This window comes from Equus przewalskii, chromosome 14 (genome assembly GCF_037783145.1).
Source record: "Equus przewalskii isolate Varuska chromosome 14, EquPr2, whole genome shotgun sequence".
Lineage (NCBI taxonomy): Eukaryota > Metazoa > Chordata > Mammalia > Perissodactyla > Equidae > Equus > Equus przewalskii.
The window spans coordinates 44855991-44870793 of NC_091844.1; the positions used below are offsets into that span (position 1 = coordinate 44855991).

At 38.2% G+C, this 14803-nt stretch overlaps 1 protein-coding gene across 5 annotated transcripts in view; it reads right to left on the bottom strand.

The window, feature by feature from the left end:
* Positions 1–14803, bottom strand: part of EML6 (EMAP like 6) — a 279876-nt gene that overhangs the window by 106393 nt on the left and 158680 nt on the right. For all 5 annotated transcript variants that reach the window (XR_011526070.1, XR_011526071.1, XM_070572641.1 and 2 more), the window contains exon 16: positions 7094–7187. Coding sequence is in view for 3 of the 5 variants with exons in the window: in XM_070572641.1 (XP_070428742.1) it covers positions 7094–7187 (94 nt within the window). In the remaining 2 variants the exon portion in view is untranslated. The remainder of the gene's footprint in view (positions 1–7093; positions 7188–14803) is intronic.

Below are 14803 nucleotides of genomic sequence, written 5' to 3' on the forward strand. Positions count from 1 at the left end.
AAGAATTCTACTAATATGAAGAATGAATGATAGAATTTGAAAATTATCATTTTCAACCTCTAATTAAATAATCAGTTTAACCCACAGTTGTAAATAGATGCTACAACCATTAGGTAATACATTGATGGAAAGCTTTATAACAAAAGGATCAGGCTGATGCTACCAGATCCCACAAGTGAGCTGAGTCTTACTAAGAGTAGGACACACATTTCGTGCAGTGGTGTTCCATGGAGGTGTGCTGGAGCAGCACTCTGCCCTGGGGGAGAAGAATTCCATCCCCAACATTGTTTAGAATTGCTGGCTCATGGGAATACCAAAAAGCAGACTGGCTTTTAGTTGGTTTTATTGGTCTTTTTAAATTTTTCTGCAGCTAATACAGCCCCATTGCTAGCACCTGGGAAGTACCACTCCCACTGCCCTAATCCTCTGGTATGCAACTGATTATGTTTCTTCTGATGTGATGAAACAGGAAGTACCTATGAAGTATTTTTGTCTAAAAAATTGAACATGGGAGAAAATATCCACAAATCATTTATCTGATAAAGGACTTGTAGCCAGAATATTATACATATACATATAGATATATAAAAACTCTTGGGGCCAGCCCTGTGGCCCAGTGGTTAAATTCAGCGCACTCAGCTTTGCTGGCCCAGGTTCAGTGCCCAGGCACAGACCTACACCACTTGTTGGTGGCCATGCTGTGGCGGTGTGCCACATACAAAATGGAGGAAGATTGGCACAGATGTCAGCTCAGTGCAAATCTTCCTCAAGCAAAAAAGAGGAAATTTGGCAACAGATGTTAGCTCAGGGCAAATCTTTCTCAGGAAAAAAAAAACAACTCTTACAACTCACTAATAAAAAGATAAATAGCCCTATTTTGAAATGGGCAAAGTACAAAAAAAGACAAAATCGTCCCATTTGCAACAACACGGATGGACCTTGAGGGTAATATGTTAAGTGAAATAAACCAGACAGGGAAAGACAAAAACCATATGATTTCACTTATATGTGGAAGATAAACACATGAATGAAGAGAACAGATTAGTGGTTACCAGAGGGGAAGAGGGTTGCAGGATGGGCAAAAGGGGTAAAGGGGCACATATGTATGGTGACGGATAAAAACTAGACTATTGGTGATGAGCACGATGCGAGTCTATACAGAAACTGATATATAATAATATACACCTGAAATTACACAGTGTTATAAACCAATATGACCTCAATAAAATAAAAAATATATATTAATAAAAAAATGGGCAAAGTATCTGAATAGACAATTCTACAAAGATGTACAAATGGCTAGTAAATACATGAAAATATGCTCAACATCATTAGCCATTAGGGAAATGAAAATCAAAACCAAAATGAGATACCACTTCACACCCACTAGGACGGCTGTAACGAAAACGACAGACCATAACGTATTGGTGAGTATGTAGAGACACTGGAAACTTCATCCATTGCTGGTGGGAATGTAAAGGGTGCAGTTACTTTGAAAAATATTTTGACAGTGCCTTAAAATGTTAAACATACAGTTACCAAATAACACAGGAATTCCACTTCTAGGTATACACCCAAGAGAAATTAAACATATGTCTACTCAAAACCTTGAACACAAATGTTCATAGCAGCATTATTCATAATAGCCAAAAGGTGGAAACAACCCAAATAGCCATCAACCATCAAATGATAAATGGATAAATTAAAATGTGGTATATCCATACAATGAAATATCATTCAGCAATAAAAAGGAATGAAGTACTGATACATGCTATGACCCATAGATGAACCTTACAACACTACGCTACATGAAAGAAGCCAGTCATAAAGGACCTCATATTGTATGAATGAGACATTTGTATGAAATTACTAGAATATAAAAATTCATAGAGACAGAAAATAGATTAGTGCTAAGGGGTATGGGGTTTCATTTTGGAATTGTGAAAGTGTTCTGAAATTAGATAATGGTGATGACTGTGCAACTCTGTAAACATGCTAAAAGCCACCGAACTGTACGCTTCGAATGGGTGAATTATACAGTATATGATTTATTTACCAATGAACGGTTGAGAAAAAGAACTGAATTAGGCACAAATGTGTGGTGAGGGACTGTAGTTAGTTTTTGGGTGGTGAACATGATGTAATCTACACAAAATTTGAAATATATTATGATGTACATCTGAAAGCTATATAATATAGTCCAATGTTACTCCAATAAAAAAAAATTTTTTTTAATTTAAAAAAAAAAGAAAAATAACTGAACATGGATCCAATCAAGACTATGGGTCTAACTACCATTTATAGGAAATGCAGGGGAATGCCTGAAACACCCCCATGAAGAATCAGTCAAGTTCAGAATGTGAAACATCCTATAGGTCAAAGAACTGGGTTTCTCAAATGTTTTCACGGCATGAAAAATATGAGATTGCCATAAAATAAAACAGCCTAAGAGATGTAACAACCAAATGCAATGTGTGAGTCTTGTTGGGATGCAGATTTGAACAAACTAAATCTCCTCTTTGAAACAATCAGAAATGTTTGATTATTAATTGAATAACCGATAAAAGAAAGAAATTACTGTTGCTTTAGTTAGCTGTGATAAGGGCATGGTGGTTTTCAAAAATATGCCTTTTTCCATTAGAAATGCCTAATGAAGTATATAAGGTCAAATAATATGGTGTCTTGAATTTTCTTTAAAATATTCTAGCAAAAAAAGTGAGAGACAAAAATAAGGGAGGACAGATTGGTACCATTTGGAGGAAGCTGCAGCTGGGTGATGAGTACAAAGGAGTTCATCATGCTATTTCCTTCACTTTCATGTAACTTTGAAAATTCCCATAGTAAGAAGTTAAAAGCGAAATAAAGAACAGAGCATCTCCACACCCATTATGGCTACAAGAATGTGGGTCTTTACGGTGAGAGGCAGGGAAAGGAGAAGGAATTGATTTTTGAACTTTCTCTCTCTGTCTCTTTGAAAGTCAAAAGTCAAGCATGGACACTAGAGCCAAGATACATCACCAGATGTATCAGGAACAATCAGGACCGAGAGGAAAAGGTTTAGATAAAAGAGAAGAGAAAACGTGCTCAACACAAAGAGGAAAAATGAACCAGATACCATAAAAGACACGAAGCATCTAAAGATTTCTCGACTGAAAAATCTATGGAAAATACCACAGATTCCAAATCACTAATATAAACTTTAGAGAGATGATGCTAGAGAAAACCGAAATGAAAATTGAGAACAGATACAACAAATTACATTTCCTAGAGAGAGAAGAGCATTGTTTCGTTTGCTTGTGTCTATACAATGTCCAAAATTTAGACAGTCGGAAAAATATTTTTTGAGGGAATATTTTGGCTTTCATCTAATTTCTTGGTGTCATAAAAACTCAAGTAGTTTATATTATGGCTATATTTCTAAACTGACTAATGATGGCATGTAAATGTTTAGTTAATGTCAACATCTAAATAAAGAACACTCATTGTATTCCTCTGTTATTTTTCCTTTAGACACTTGCTAAATTCGTAGGGAATCTCCCTACAACTGTGTATGTGTGCACGAGTGTGTGTACGAAAAGCAAAATGGAAAGACTTTCAGGTCCTAAACTGAAAGAATGTGAATGTAGCCGACGGGACTGCTGCCCTAACACAGGACAATTCCTCCTGCCTGACTCATGGGTATTCACTGCATACAACCACATTTAAACCCTATCAGCAAGCCCAGGGGCGTGAGAGGAAACGCCCCTCTTCTGGAAGCCAAGGGCAGCTGCACAGCAGGTGAGTTGGTTTCCTAATCTTCTATTGGAGCCCTTCGATTTGCACAGACGCCCAGTCCTGTGTCAGATTTGGTTTTCTCTTCTTTTGTGAAGCCCATAACACAAAGACTGAATGAATGTTTGATTTATACTCCATCTTGAAAAAAGACTTAAAATGGCTTACGATATAGAATAATACTATAGAATAAGCCAAATAACATAAATTAGAAGACAGGGAGATGATATATTGGTGAGTGAAAAAAAAAGCCAGTTACAGAGCCATGTGTACAATGCCTCACATGAATAAAAATGGATAAAAACACTAGAAGAATACTCTAAAGAACATGCGCTGAGATGAGCCATGGCTATGTCCGAGCAGAGGAATTATGGATGATTTTCATCTTCTTCTTGGTGCTTTTCTGTGCTTTCTAACTTTTCCTATAATGATCATGTATTATTTTGAAAACAGAGAAAAGAACAATAAATGTTATTTTTAAAGTGATACACATTTTTTAAAAAGAAAGTGAAAAAGAAAAGGTGCCAATTTGGTATGCAGGAGACTTCATCATATTCAGTAAATGTACGTAAGGGTAGGGACCTAAAAGAGATCCAACAGCGAAGCTGGCACAGAAGTGCATGTTCTGAAGCTCTACATACCTGCCCTACGTGGGCTGCATTGTGTCCCTAAGCTTTCTAGTAGCATGACTATTTCCCACTAACATTGGAAGCATTCTTGTTAGGCACCTTGATAATTGTACCTTTTGCCTAAGATCCTTACTGCTCAAACTTCTGAGATAAAGCAGGTTAATAATAATTGGTCATTATCCCCCATAGTCATGTTACCAGTGCAATGGAAATTCAAGTAAAGGGGCATAATAGAGGCACCTGATTAATTATCTCATTATTGTGCCCTCATTGACACTGATATTAGGCAACTTAACTAGTGCCCATAAAAGATTGGCCTTGGTTCCTAAATGGGTTACTTGTATATTAGACTAAAATCTGAACAACCTTTAAAAGGAAAAAAACCTAAAAAATTCATTGGTAATGGAAGTGACAAATCCTTCATGAAAATTAGCAGAGGCAAAGAAATTTTCACATAGATTGCATAAAGGCTCATAGAGATCCCTACGTGCCAATTCTGAATTTCTCTGAACCTACTATAAAACGTAGGCTCACTTAAACATTTTCTCAACTGAGAGGGCACTTTTGAGAGTGCAGTGTCGTGCAGGAGACACACGTGAGCCCAGGGCACCAGCAGCATTGCCATCATGGCCTCCTACTGTGCCCTTCCCCACGGGGAAATCTCATATCCTGGGTGACGGGCATAGCTGTAGAACATCACCCTCCCAGAACAATGCAGCCTGCCAGAAGCAGGTGTACTGTTAACCCTTGCTAGTGGCAATGCTGGCAATGACTGACACACAGAGGTGCACAGTGAGGGGTGTCAGCCATTCTCTGAGAGCAAAGTAGGCCCTCCCAGGAGGTGCAAGGACTCCGCAAGCCAGGAAGGTGCCATCAGTAAAGTATTCCTTCTTTCTCTTAGGCACTTCTTTCATGTCTCTGTTTTTAAAGTTTCTATCTACTTAAACACCCTAACTCAAGGTCATAAATAGAACTTTTATTTATTTGTTTTGTTACGTATTTATGTAAATATTTATTATTTTTAATATTATATATTTATTTTTATGTAAATATTAAATATTGTGAAAATATTTATTTAATAAATATTGTGTAAATATTTATTATTTATTATTTTAAAATCCAGTATTCTTCCAAAGAACTTTAACAATCCTTGACATTCCTTCTTGGAAAGAGCAGTGGTTAATGTTGCAATTGCAAATATGTTCTCCGAGGGCAATTCTGCAGGTGTCCTGTTTTGGGAATGTGACATAAGGCTTGGGAGCAATTCCAAAAATAAATTGCGTCATTAACATAATGGTGTTAAGTCACTTTAATTTAATTAAATAGAAGTAACACTATCTACCAAGCATGTCAAATATATACCTTTTTATATTAATAAATATGTCTTTCTTCCATTTCTATTACTGTTTCTGGCACACAGCTGGTGAGCTACCCACAGTTGCAGAGGGTTTTCTGGCAGGAAAATTGAATTTCTGTTGCTTTTGAAATGCAGACATGTGCTTTGCCTGAAATCATCTGTAATGCAGATGGTATGTTATCAGAAATATTAAACTAAAATTCAGTGTGTTAGTCTAGGAGGAAAGCCGAGTTCTGACCAGGAGCTGAATCTGAGTACTAGAGGGAGTGATTTAACACTGAGGAATACTAGAAAGAGGCCAAAAGAAACCATTTGGGCAGGCGGACTGATGAGCTGCCATTTGCTGCCAAAAATTCCATCTCAATAGCAGTCATCAGAAAAGCCTCTGTTTCTCTCCTAAGATGGTCAGCTCGAGTCCTCAAGGCTCCATCTGCTCCTCCTTCGAGTCTCCAGCAATTTATATATCTTCATTCATTAAATCAAATTGCCAAAAACCTTTTTTCCTATCTGATATCGTGGAGGGAAATATTAATTTAAAAAGTGAATTTTGAGGTTCAAAGCCATTCACTTAAAAATGATTTTCTGTTGCAAAATAGAAAGGGAGTTGGTTACTGCAGGGAAGAGCTAGCAGAGAGGTAATGCGCCTTGGGCAACAAATTGTATTGCTGGGCCTTGGCTGCCAACTAGCTTGACCTCTGACTGCAGCTGGGCAAACAGTTAAGCCCAATGTAAGTAGGAGTGGAAAGTAATGTTCAGACTTAGGGCTGATTCAGCAGGGAGGGAGGCTGGGGTAAGGGAGGACAGGTGGTCTATAAACAGCAGTCGGTCTTGAAAAGTCTATTTATAAGATGGGGAGATTAGGGAAACAATTTGCCTGCTTTGAAAGCAAGTGGCAGATGTACACGATGGGGCCTCCTTTCCAGCATGCCACAGCCTCATGACAAATGGTACTTCTAACTCCAGTGACATTGACAATCCTTCACCAGATGCTAAGACAGTGGAAAAACAAGGGGCAAGGCACAAGCCTGAGAAAAGCTGCTTTTCTACTGCTGATAAAAAGCTTTCATACAGATAATGCATATGTTACTAAATGCAAAGTGGGGAATAACTCTCTGGAAATGATTTCAGAACTTTCCAGTTCCCTGACACAAACATCAACTGCTTTAAGTCAGGTTTGAAACCATGAAATATTGCAATGCTTTCACTTAGATATTAAGCTACCTATGTGAATTTCATCTGAGCTTGAAGATGAAATCTTACCAGAAAATGAAAACTATTGACCTTTACTAAAGCATGATCATCAGCAGGATGCCATAAGACCCCAGCAGCTTCTTACCTTGTTGTGGCTATCTTTTCTCCCTTTTTCCAGTCCCAAAATACAATACTGTGAAAATCGTCTAAACCAACCGACACCAGACATTTTCCATCGGCTGTATGAAAACAACACAAACGTCAAATGATTCATTTCTTCGATGAAAAGCCAAAACATTTTACATACTGTAAAGAGGAACAAGAAATTGCCCTTAAGAATGTTATTTAGGCTCAGATACATTAGAAGCATCATATACTAAAGGGACCTCACTGAATGAAATGGATAGCTAGTGACAGTTGAGCTTCTTAATGCATAATAACTGGGTGCTGAACTAAATTGCTGACACAACATTCCAACCTGAGACAGAGAACTATGGGAGGGCATCTCAAGTAAGTCATAAAAACCTTGTCTATTTTGTGACAGACAAATCTCATGATTGTTACTGGAAAAGCCATTTGGCTTCATGACTCAGTCTATTTTCAGCTCTAACAAACTGGGTTCTGTTTAACCCTCCAAGATAAGAGTATTACAGCAATTAAATATTACTTCAGTCGGCCCAGTGGCGCAGTGGTTAAGTGTGCACATTCCACTTTGGCGGCCCAGGGTTCGCTGGTTCGGATTCTGGGTGCGGACGTGACACCTCTTGGCAAAGGCCACGCCGTGGTAGGCGTCCCACATATAAAGTAGAGGAAGACAGGCACGGATGTTAACTCAGGGCCAGTCTTCCTCAGCAAAAAGAGGAGGATTGGCAGCAGTTAGCTCAGGGCTAATCTTCCTCAAGAAAAAAAAACGCCCAAGTTAGAAACTAAATATAACTTCAAAAATTCTTTCAAGAGATGATTTTGTAATTTAAAAATCTTAATTTCTTAGTTTCTCTATTTCAAATGCAGTATGCTTGTCATAGGACATTTAGAAAATATGGATAAAGGAAATTTTTTAAATATCCAAATTTCTAGGCCTATATTTGATGTATATCCTGTCAGTTTTCTTCTGTACATAAATGTGCTTTTAAAAAACTACACCAGGATCGTACCGAACATATTGTTTTTTCATTTATTACATGATGAACGTTTCCCCTTAGTATTAAATATTTTTTATAATATTACCAAGGATTACTATAATTTGGACATTTAGGTTGTTTTCCAAAAAATTTTTTGAAATTATTTTGTAATTTGAAAGAAAAATAGTTAATTTGCTTTTTCCCTTCAAGAAAGAAGAAGAGAAAGGGGCTGGCCCAGTGGTGTAGCGGTTAAGTTGGTACACTCCATTCCGGCAGCCTCGGGTTTGTGGGTCCGGATCCTCCATGCGGACCTATACACTGCTTATCAAGGCATGCTGTGCCAGCGTTCAGCATAAAATAGAGGAAAATGGGCACAGATGTTAGCTCAGGGCCAATCTTCCTCAGCAAAAAAGAGGAGGATTGGCAGCAAATGTTAGCTCAGGGCTAATCTTCCCAAAAATAAAGAAGAAAAAGAGGAGGAAAAGTCAATAAGCCTTTCCTTTGCTGCTTTTCCGAAAATGTAGATTCACAGAAGAAGTGTCTCTGGGTCAGCAGTTCCATCTTAGCTGCTCACTGGCTCAGAGATGGGTAACCAAGCATCAACCAACCATGCATCAGTTTAGCAGGGTGTCTTCTCTGTCTGCAGAAGGCCAACAACATGAGGGTAAAGAAACCCAAGTCTGCAATAAACTGCTTCTCCCCAGTCCACTCCGGGTCTCAACTGATATTTTCAAAGGCAGTCCTAGAGTAGACCCCAAATTAAGGTTGCCAGATAAAATAAAGGAAGTCTAGTTAAACTGGAATTTCAGATAAGAAACAAATAATTTCTTTGTAAAAGTATGTCCCAGTCAATATAAGTGTAAATATTGCCTGGGACATATCATACAAAACATGGAATATACTGATACAAAAAATTATTTGTTGTTTATCTGAAATTAAAATTTATTGGGCCTCCTATATTTTTATTTGCTAAATCTGGTAACCCTACCCCTAACGCTAACCAATGCTCAACATGGGAGTGCCTTTATTTGTGCCGGAGACCCTCCCCTGACCACCTAGGAACACTGGTCTGCTCCTTTTCTGGAGGAAGAAGGGAAGTAAGAAAAAGGAAGAGTCTGGCTTAACAAACCACATCTTCCCCAATCCTCAACTATTATTCCGCATGAAGCAAGGATCTGAAAGTTACGTTAACTTTCAAGCTACTAGGCTGTAGTATTAGATGAAGACATTAACACTTTCCTCAAGGGCTGAATCACCACCAGTAATTATTATAAACAGTGTCTTCTGAATCACCGCTAATGACATGTCCTTATGCTTAAATGTTACCAGGCTTTAAACTGGACAAGGTCTCTTTTTATGCGTTGGGGAGAAGGGACTGGTAATGACTTCCTACTCATTACCAATAACATTACTTTTTCCATATCTCTTGGTATGGCCTGGTTGTTTTTCTATACTGGCATGCCTCTGTATCTAGGGATTTTATTTTAATTGGCGTTTTCTCCCTTTTTAGATGACAAGCCTTTCTAAAGTTTTTAGCAATCATATCATGTTTCCTTTGTGATCCTCACACTGAGCTGGTTTTCAACGAATGCTGATGATTCTGGTGACATTGAGGAGGACAAGAAAGATAAAGATGGAATGTGCCCAGGATGGTCTGAAGGAAAAGGGAATGTACTATGTCATATAGCTACAAAAATGTTAATTGTTTTTTAATTACCATTTATTTCAAGAACACTGCACAAATATTCAGTGTCTCTTTTTTTGCTTTCATTAATTCTATATTTTCTTTTTTAATCTGCATAGCTATTATTATGTCCTCCTTAGAATGCAAGCACCCACGCATTTAAGATGATAGCTGTTTTTTTGAGGAAGATTAGCCCTGAGCTAACTACTGCCAATCCTCTTTTTGCTGAGGAAGACTGGTCCCGAGCTAACATCCATGCCCATCTTCCTCTACTTTATACGTGTGACGCCTACCACACCATGGCTTTTGCCAAGTAGTGCCATGTCCGCACATGGGATCCGAACCAGCGAACCCTAGGCTGCCAAGAAGCGGAACATGTGCACTTAACCGCTGCACCACCGGGCCAGCCCCTAAGATGATAGTTTTCAAAGTGTTATCTCTCTTGAAGAAGGCCTCAGGAAAAGTTGATTTTTGTGGCTTCTAATTCTAATAAATTCTAGTAAAGAATTTCTGCAAGGCCCCATCAGCTTGTCCTCACAGTATACAGCCTTTCTACCCCAATAGAAGTATCATGACTCTGAGTAGCAATGGAAGAAACAGTACGAATCCAGAGTCACCTCAACAAATACCTCTCCTTAGGATGGTGACGTTTTCTTGAATCCCGCAGGTGTAGGCTATTCCTGCATACCACATGGTTTGGAAATATAATTGGCTACCTCTTAATTTTTTCCCAGTTTTCATTTCCCCTGCAGAGGCTTGACCTCAGCTTTGAAAACCCAGTGTTCCCTCACCAGTTAGTTGGAGTTTTTGATTTTCAGCCATGTTTTGAGAGTCTAGGTGCTGTCCTTTTAAATCTTTCCAGTCACAGTATGTATTAATTATGGATATTTTATGACATAGTCCAGAAATAATTCGAATGCACTTAATGTCAACAGTAAAGGGCAAATTAGAAAGAGAAATTTTTATTCAGACAATTACAAGTTGGTCCTTTTATTCAAGGCTCATAAAAAATGCATAGGTTTTCAGAATTGAACACAATGAAATCAAGTTAGACTTAGAGGTGCCCTTGTGGAAATCATTTATTATTCCATGAAGGTTTTAAAATAAGAGGATGATATTTAGCCTAGAAAATATCTATGTGGCTGAAGCTTTCTCGTTCTAATTTGGTTTTCTGTTCACGTGGAAGAACTTTCCTCAGGCCAAGCACAAAAACAAAGATGGCTCTATTTTCCCAAGACAGTGATGATAAATTCACAAAGTTAAAGAGTTGCTCAATTAAGTGAGATAATGTAAATTCATTCCTTCTCATTTACACAATTTAAAGTTACAGATTATAATGTAAGAAATGTTTTTGATTAAAAATGTCTTCTTTTTGTTTGCTTTTGGACAGTAGCAAGAATAATCTAACTCTCTACATTATAGCTGTTTGTTTGCTGTCTAGTTTTCACATCATTTTCCTGCTTTGTATTTCCAGGACAATTTCTTTCTCTAATGAGAGACAAATGTACTATCAGCAGGTCTTTCCAACACCGCTCCAAAATGGGCTGGCTTGTAAGAGATAGGCGGAGATGGGGGTACTGAGGCACATAGACGGGGCCACCAGCTAGAAAATAACTGATGTCAGTGTCCTGTTTCCACGGTTAAAGGAGAATCTAAATAATCTCCTCTCTCGGGATTTTTACTTAAACCACTCACTTTTCTATCAGTTTCCAAAAGGAAGGTATAGTTGCTCCTGCTCCTATTCAGGAAAGTGTGTGATTCAGGGCTGTTCCAGGATGGAGGTCTCTTTTCATAGGGGTCTGGTCCACATAGCAGCCTCTATGCATCACCATGCCGACTCCTCCTTTATACTGGAGAATGGGAGGGGCAGCTGGAGACGCTAGTTGGGTAGAGGGAGCGGGGAAGTGAGCGAACATGCCGCATGCTCCAGATACAACTCCCATGGCAAAAGTTGACACAGCCCCCTGGTGGAGGGCAGGGGCAGGAGAAAGCAAGAGCACTGAGGAGGGAGACCTCCCCGCACTGCTCCCACCAGCTCACAACCCAACCAGGAGACCTTGGTTCTAGCTCTGGATCTGTCACTGTGTTTGACTCTTCCCTGGGCCATACCACAAACTCTCTTGATTTCCAATCCTGGCCTGTAAAGTGCTGCAGGGGTTTAAGACTAAAGCCATATCATTATAACACAAGGTACTATCAATACAAATTAAACCAAAGGGGCCTCAACTCATACCTTCTAGAAGCACCATGGAGACCACAGAGATCAATCAACCACTACAACTCATCTTCATGTAACCATTCATGGTGATGGATCAAACACAATAGATAATAGTGAAAGTTATTCCTGAGTAGTCCTTAATATTACTGCTTTCTAAAACTATTAACTAGTTTCCTTTCTGCCATTTATTTTAACATTGTACTTAAACTCTGAGACAAAAATGTAATTTTCCCAAATTAAAAATAACACATTTGCTGAACAAATGGGCTCTTCCACAGTGATTGTTATCTGGGAATAAAGAGTGAACTGTTAAAACTAAAATATCCTTTTTATGCAGAAAATATTTCATATCTGGGTTTTTCTTTTCTTTCTTTCTTTCTTTTTTTTTTTTTTTTGGTGAGGAAGATTGGCCCTGAGCTAACATCCATTGTCAATCCTCCTCTTTTTGCTTGAAGAAGATTGTCCCTGATCTAACATCTGTGTCCATCTTCTTCTACTGTGTATGTGGGGTGCTGCCAAGGCATGGCTTGATGAGCAGTGTGTAGGTCGATTCCTGGGATCTGAACCTATAAACTCTGAGCAGATGAAGCAGAGCACACAAATTTAATCACTATGCCACTGGGCTGGCTACCATATCTGGATATTTTTTTATTTGCTCAAAATGAGAATTAGAAGCAGTGGCAGAATCAGCTTTTCAATGTCTTCTTAGAGCATCTGGTTTCTCTACCCTGGCAATGATGTGAGGAGCTGCCTTATGAGCGAAAGATTTCTAAGCTCACTTAATTTCTTGATCTTTATTCTATAAAACTACTAAGCCCAGAAGAGATGTGAGCTCTCAGAAACGCAGAGACCAAGTTACTGGGTACCAGCTTATTGCTACTAACCTGTCTCACAATCATTGTGTTTGATCAAAATTCCTCTAATCCCTTCTCTGAAGGTATTTAAGTAACACAAGCTAGTCTTTTTGACTTTTCTAAATTTAAAAACTCCCAAAGTAATCAATTCTATAGAGTAAATAATCTAATAATTATTAAATTCTATTTATATTATTCTAAATTTCCTGCCACTTTGTTCATATGTTAATACACATACAGACATTTTCAGTTGAAATCAGTGAATAGATGCTATTTTTAGTTCTATTTTTTCTCTTTCACTTAACCTGATACATAGAAATGTGTATGAAATACACATAGTCCATGTACTTGTCACTTTGAATTATAGCTTTGATTATATGGTGCCAAATTGTCTGCTAAAATTGCTGAGTCAATTTTCAATGTCACCAATATGACTATATTAGATTCTCCATAATCTAGTACACATTTTGGGTGTATTGTTTTATTTATTTTTGCTACCTTAATGGGTGTCTTACCACTCTTCTAGAGGATAATTATGAATTCATTTTTTATATTAAGTATACACATATGTATCTGCTAGCAAAGTTAACTTTGAGAAAAGGGCAATTCAACCACTGAGAAGTGAAACTATGGGAAAAAAAAGCAGAAGAAATTCATTCACATCTTTGGAATAGAACCATATTTGAACTCAAATTATGGTTTCCTTTTAGATATTACTGATTTATTATGGACACATGGCACATCTATTTTAAAATTCTATGTTCATCAAACTTCTGGAAGTTTAGGACTTTGTACTCACTGTTTATTGGGTTATTACATGTGTTATCTGAGCTTTCAACCAGCAGGTGGTATGCTGAGTAGTTCTTTCTCCCTCCATTCTCAGGTCTTCTCTACCTCACATGCCCACTAGTGTAGAGTATGAACTGTTTAGTCTTGATTTTTACTAATTCAATAACCAGAGAAAGTATGAAATAACTTCTAATAATGATATAACAACTCAGATTTGTATAATACTTACAGTAAGTGAAAATGTGCATGTCACAAAAAAAATCCAAAAAAACTGCCCCATGTTATTGGTCAGAGAATAGATAAACATAATTTTCACCCAAACTTTGTGAAAATGTGAAGTTCTAGTCGTAATAGTGAAAGGCAGGGCAAATAGCATTAAGCAAAACCTCATTCATTTATTCATTCATTCATAACATTTTTGGAGTAGCTTCTATGCCCACAGCACTACAACATGTGCAGTGGGGAACAGAGAAATGGGCTCTGCTGCCCAAGTAGTTTACTGTGTGTGAAGGGCATAGGAAATGTTGACACAAATAACTACTGCACCACATGGACTCTAACAGGTCCCACAAGAGCAATGACAACAATGGGCTAAAGGATGCAGAAGAAAGGACAGGATATTTCTCCTTGGAAGGTTGGAGGAGAAAACTTTCAGCTTGGTCTTAAAAGGTGGTGGGACTTGAAGAGACACATGGGAACAGCAGGAGCAAAGGAACAGAGGCAAAAGAAGGAGAAGAGTGCGTTTAGGTTCTGAAGTTCGGTAGCTGTAAAGGAACACGAATGGGTTAGTGGTGGAAAACACTGCAAAGGAAGGTTGAGGGCAAATCAGGAAGGTCATGAATGTCCAACCAAGGGCTCAGCCCTGAGTCAGTCAACAAGAGAGTCCATGTGGTGGCAATGTACTTGTGCTTCCAGAAGACTCCAGAAGTGGGTTGGATGGACTAGAGGAAGTGGGGATGAAATCAGGGACCAGCATTACTCATGGCACAGATGAGAGGGAGTGAAGGCTTGCACAAAGATAGTCGAGAGAGAGGGACATATGAGAGAGACTAGGGTTGTGGAGTCATGGAATTTGATGACTAATACACATTTTGCATATATTAAAAATTTGAATGAAATTTAGAAAAAGGAAATTATAGAATCGGTTTTCTATAGAGAGTTTAGAATTTTTGTCTACTGATCTAATTTC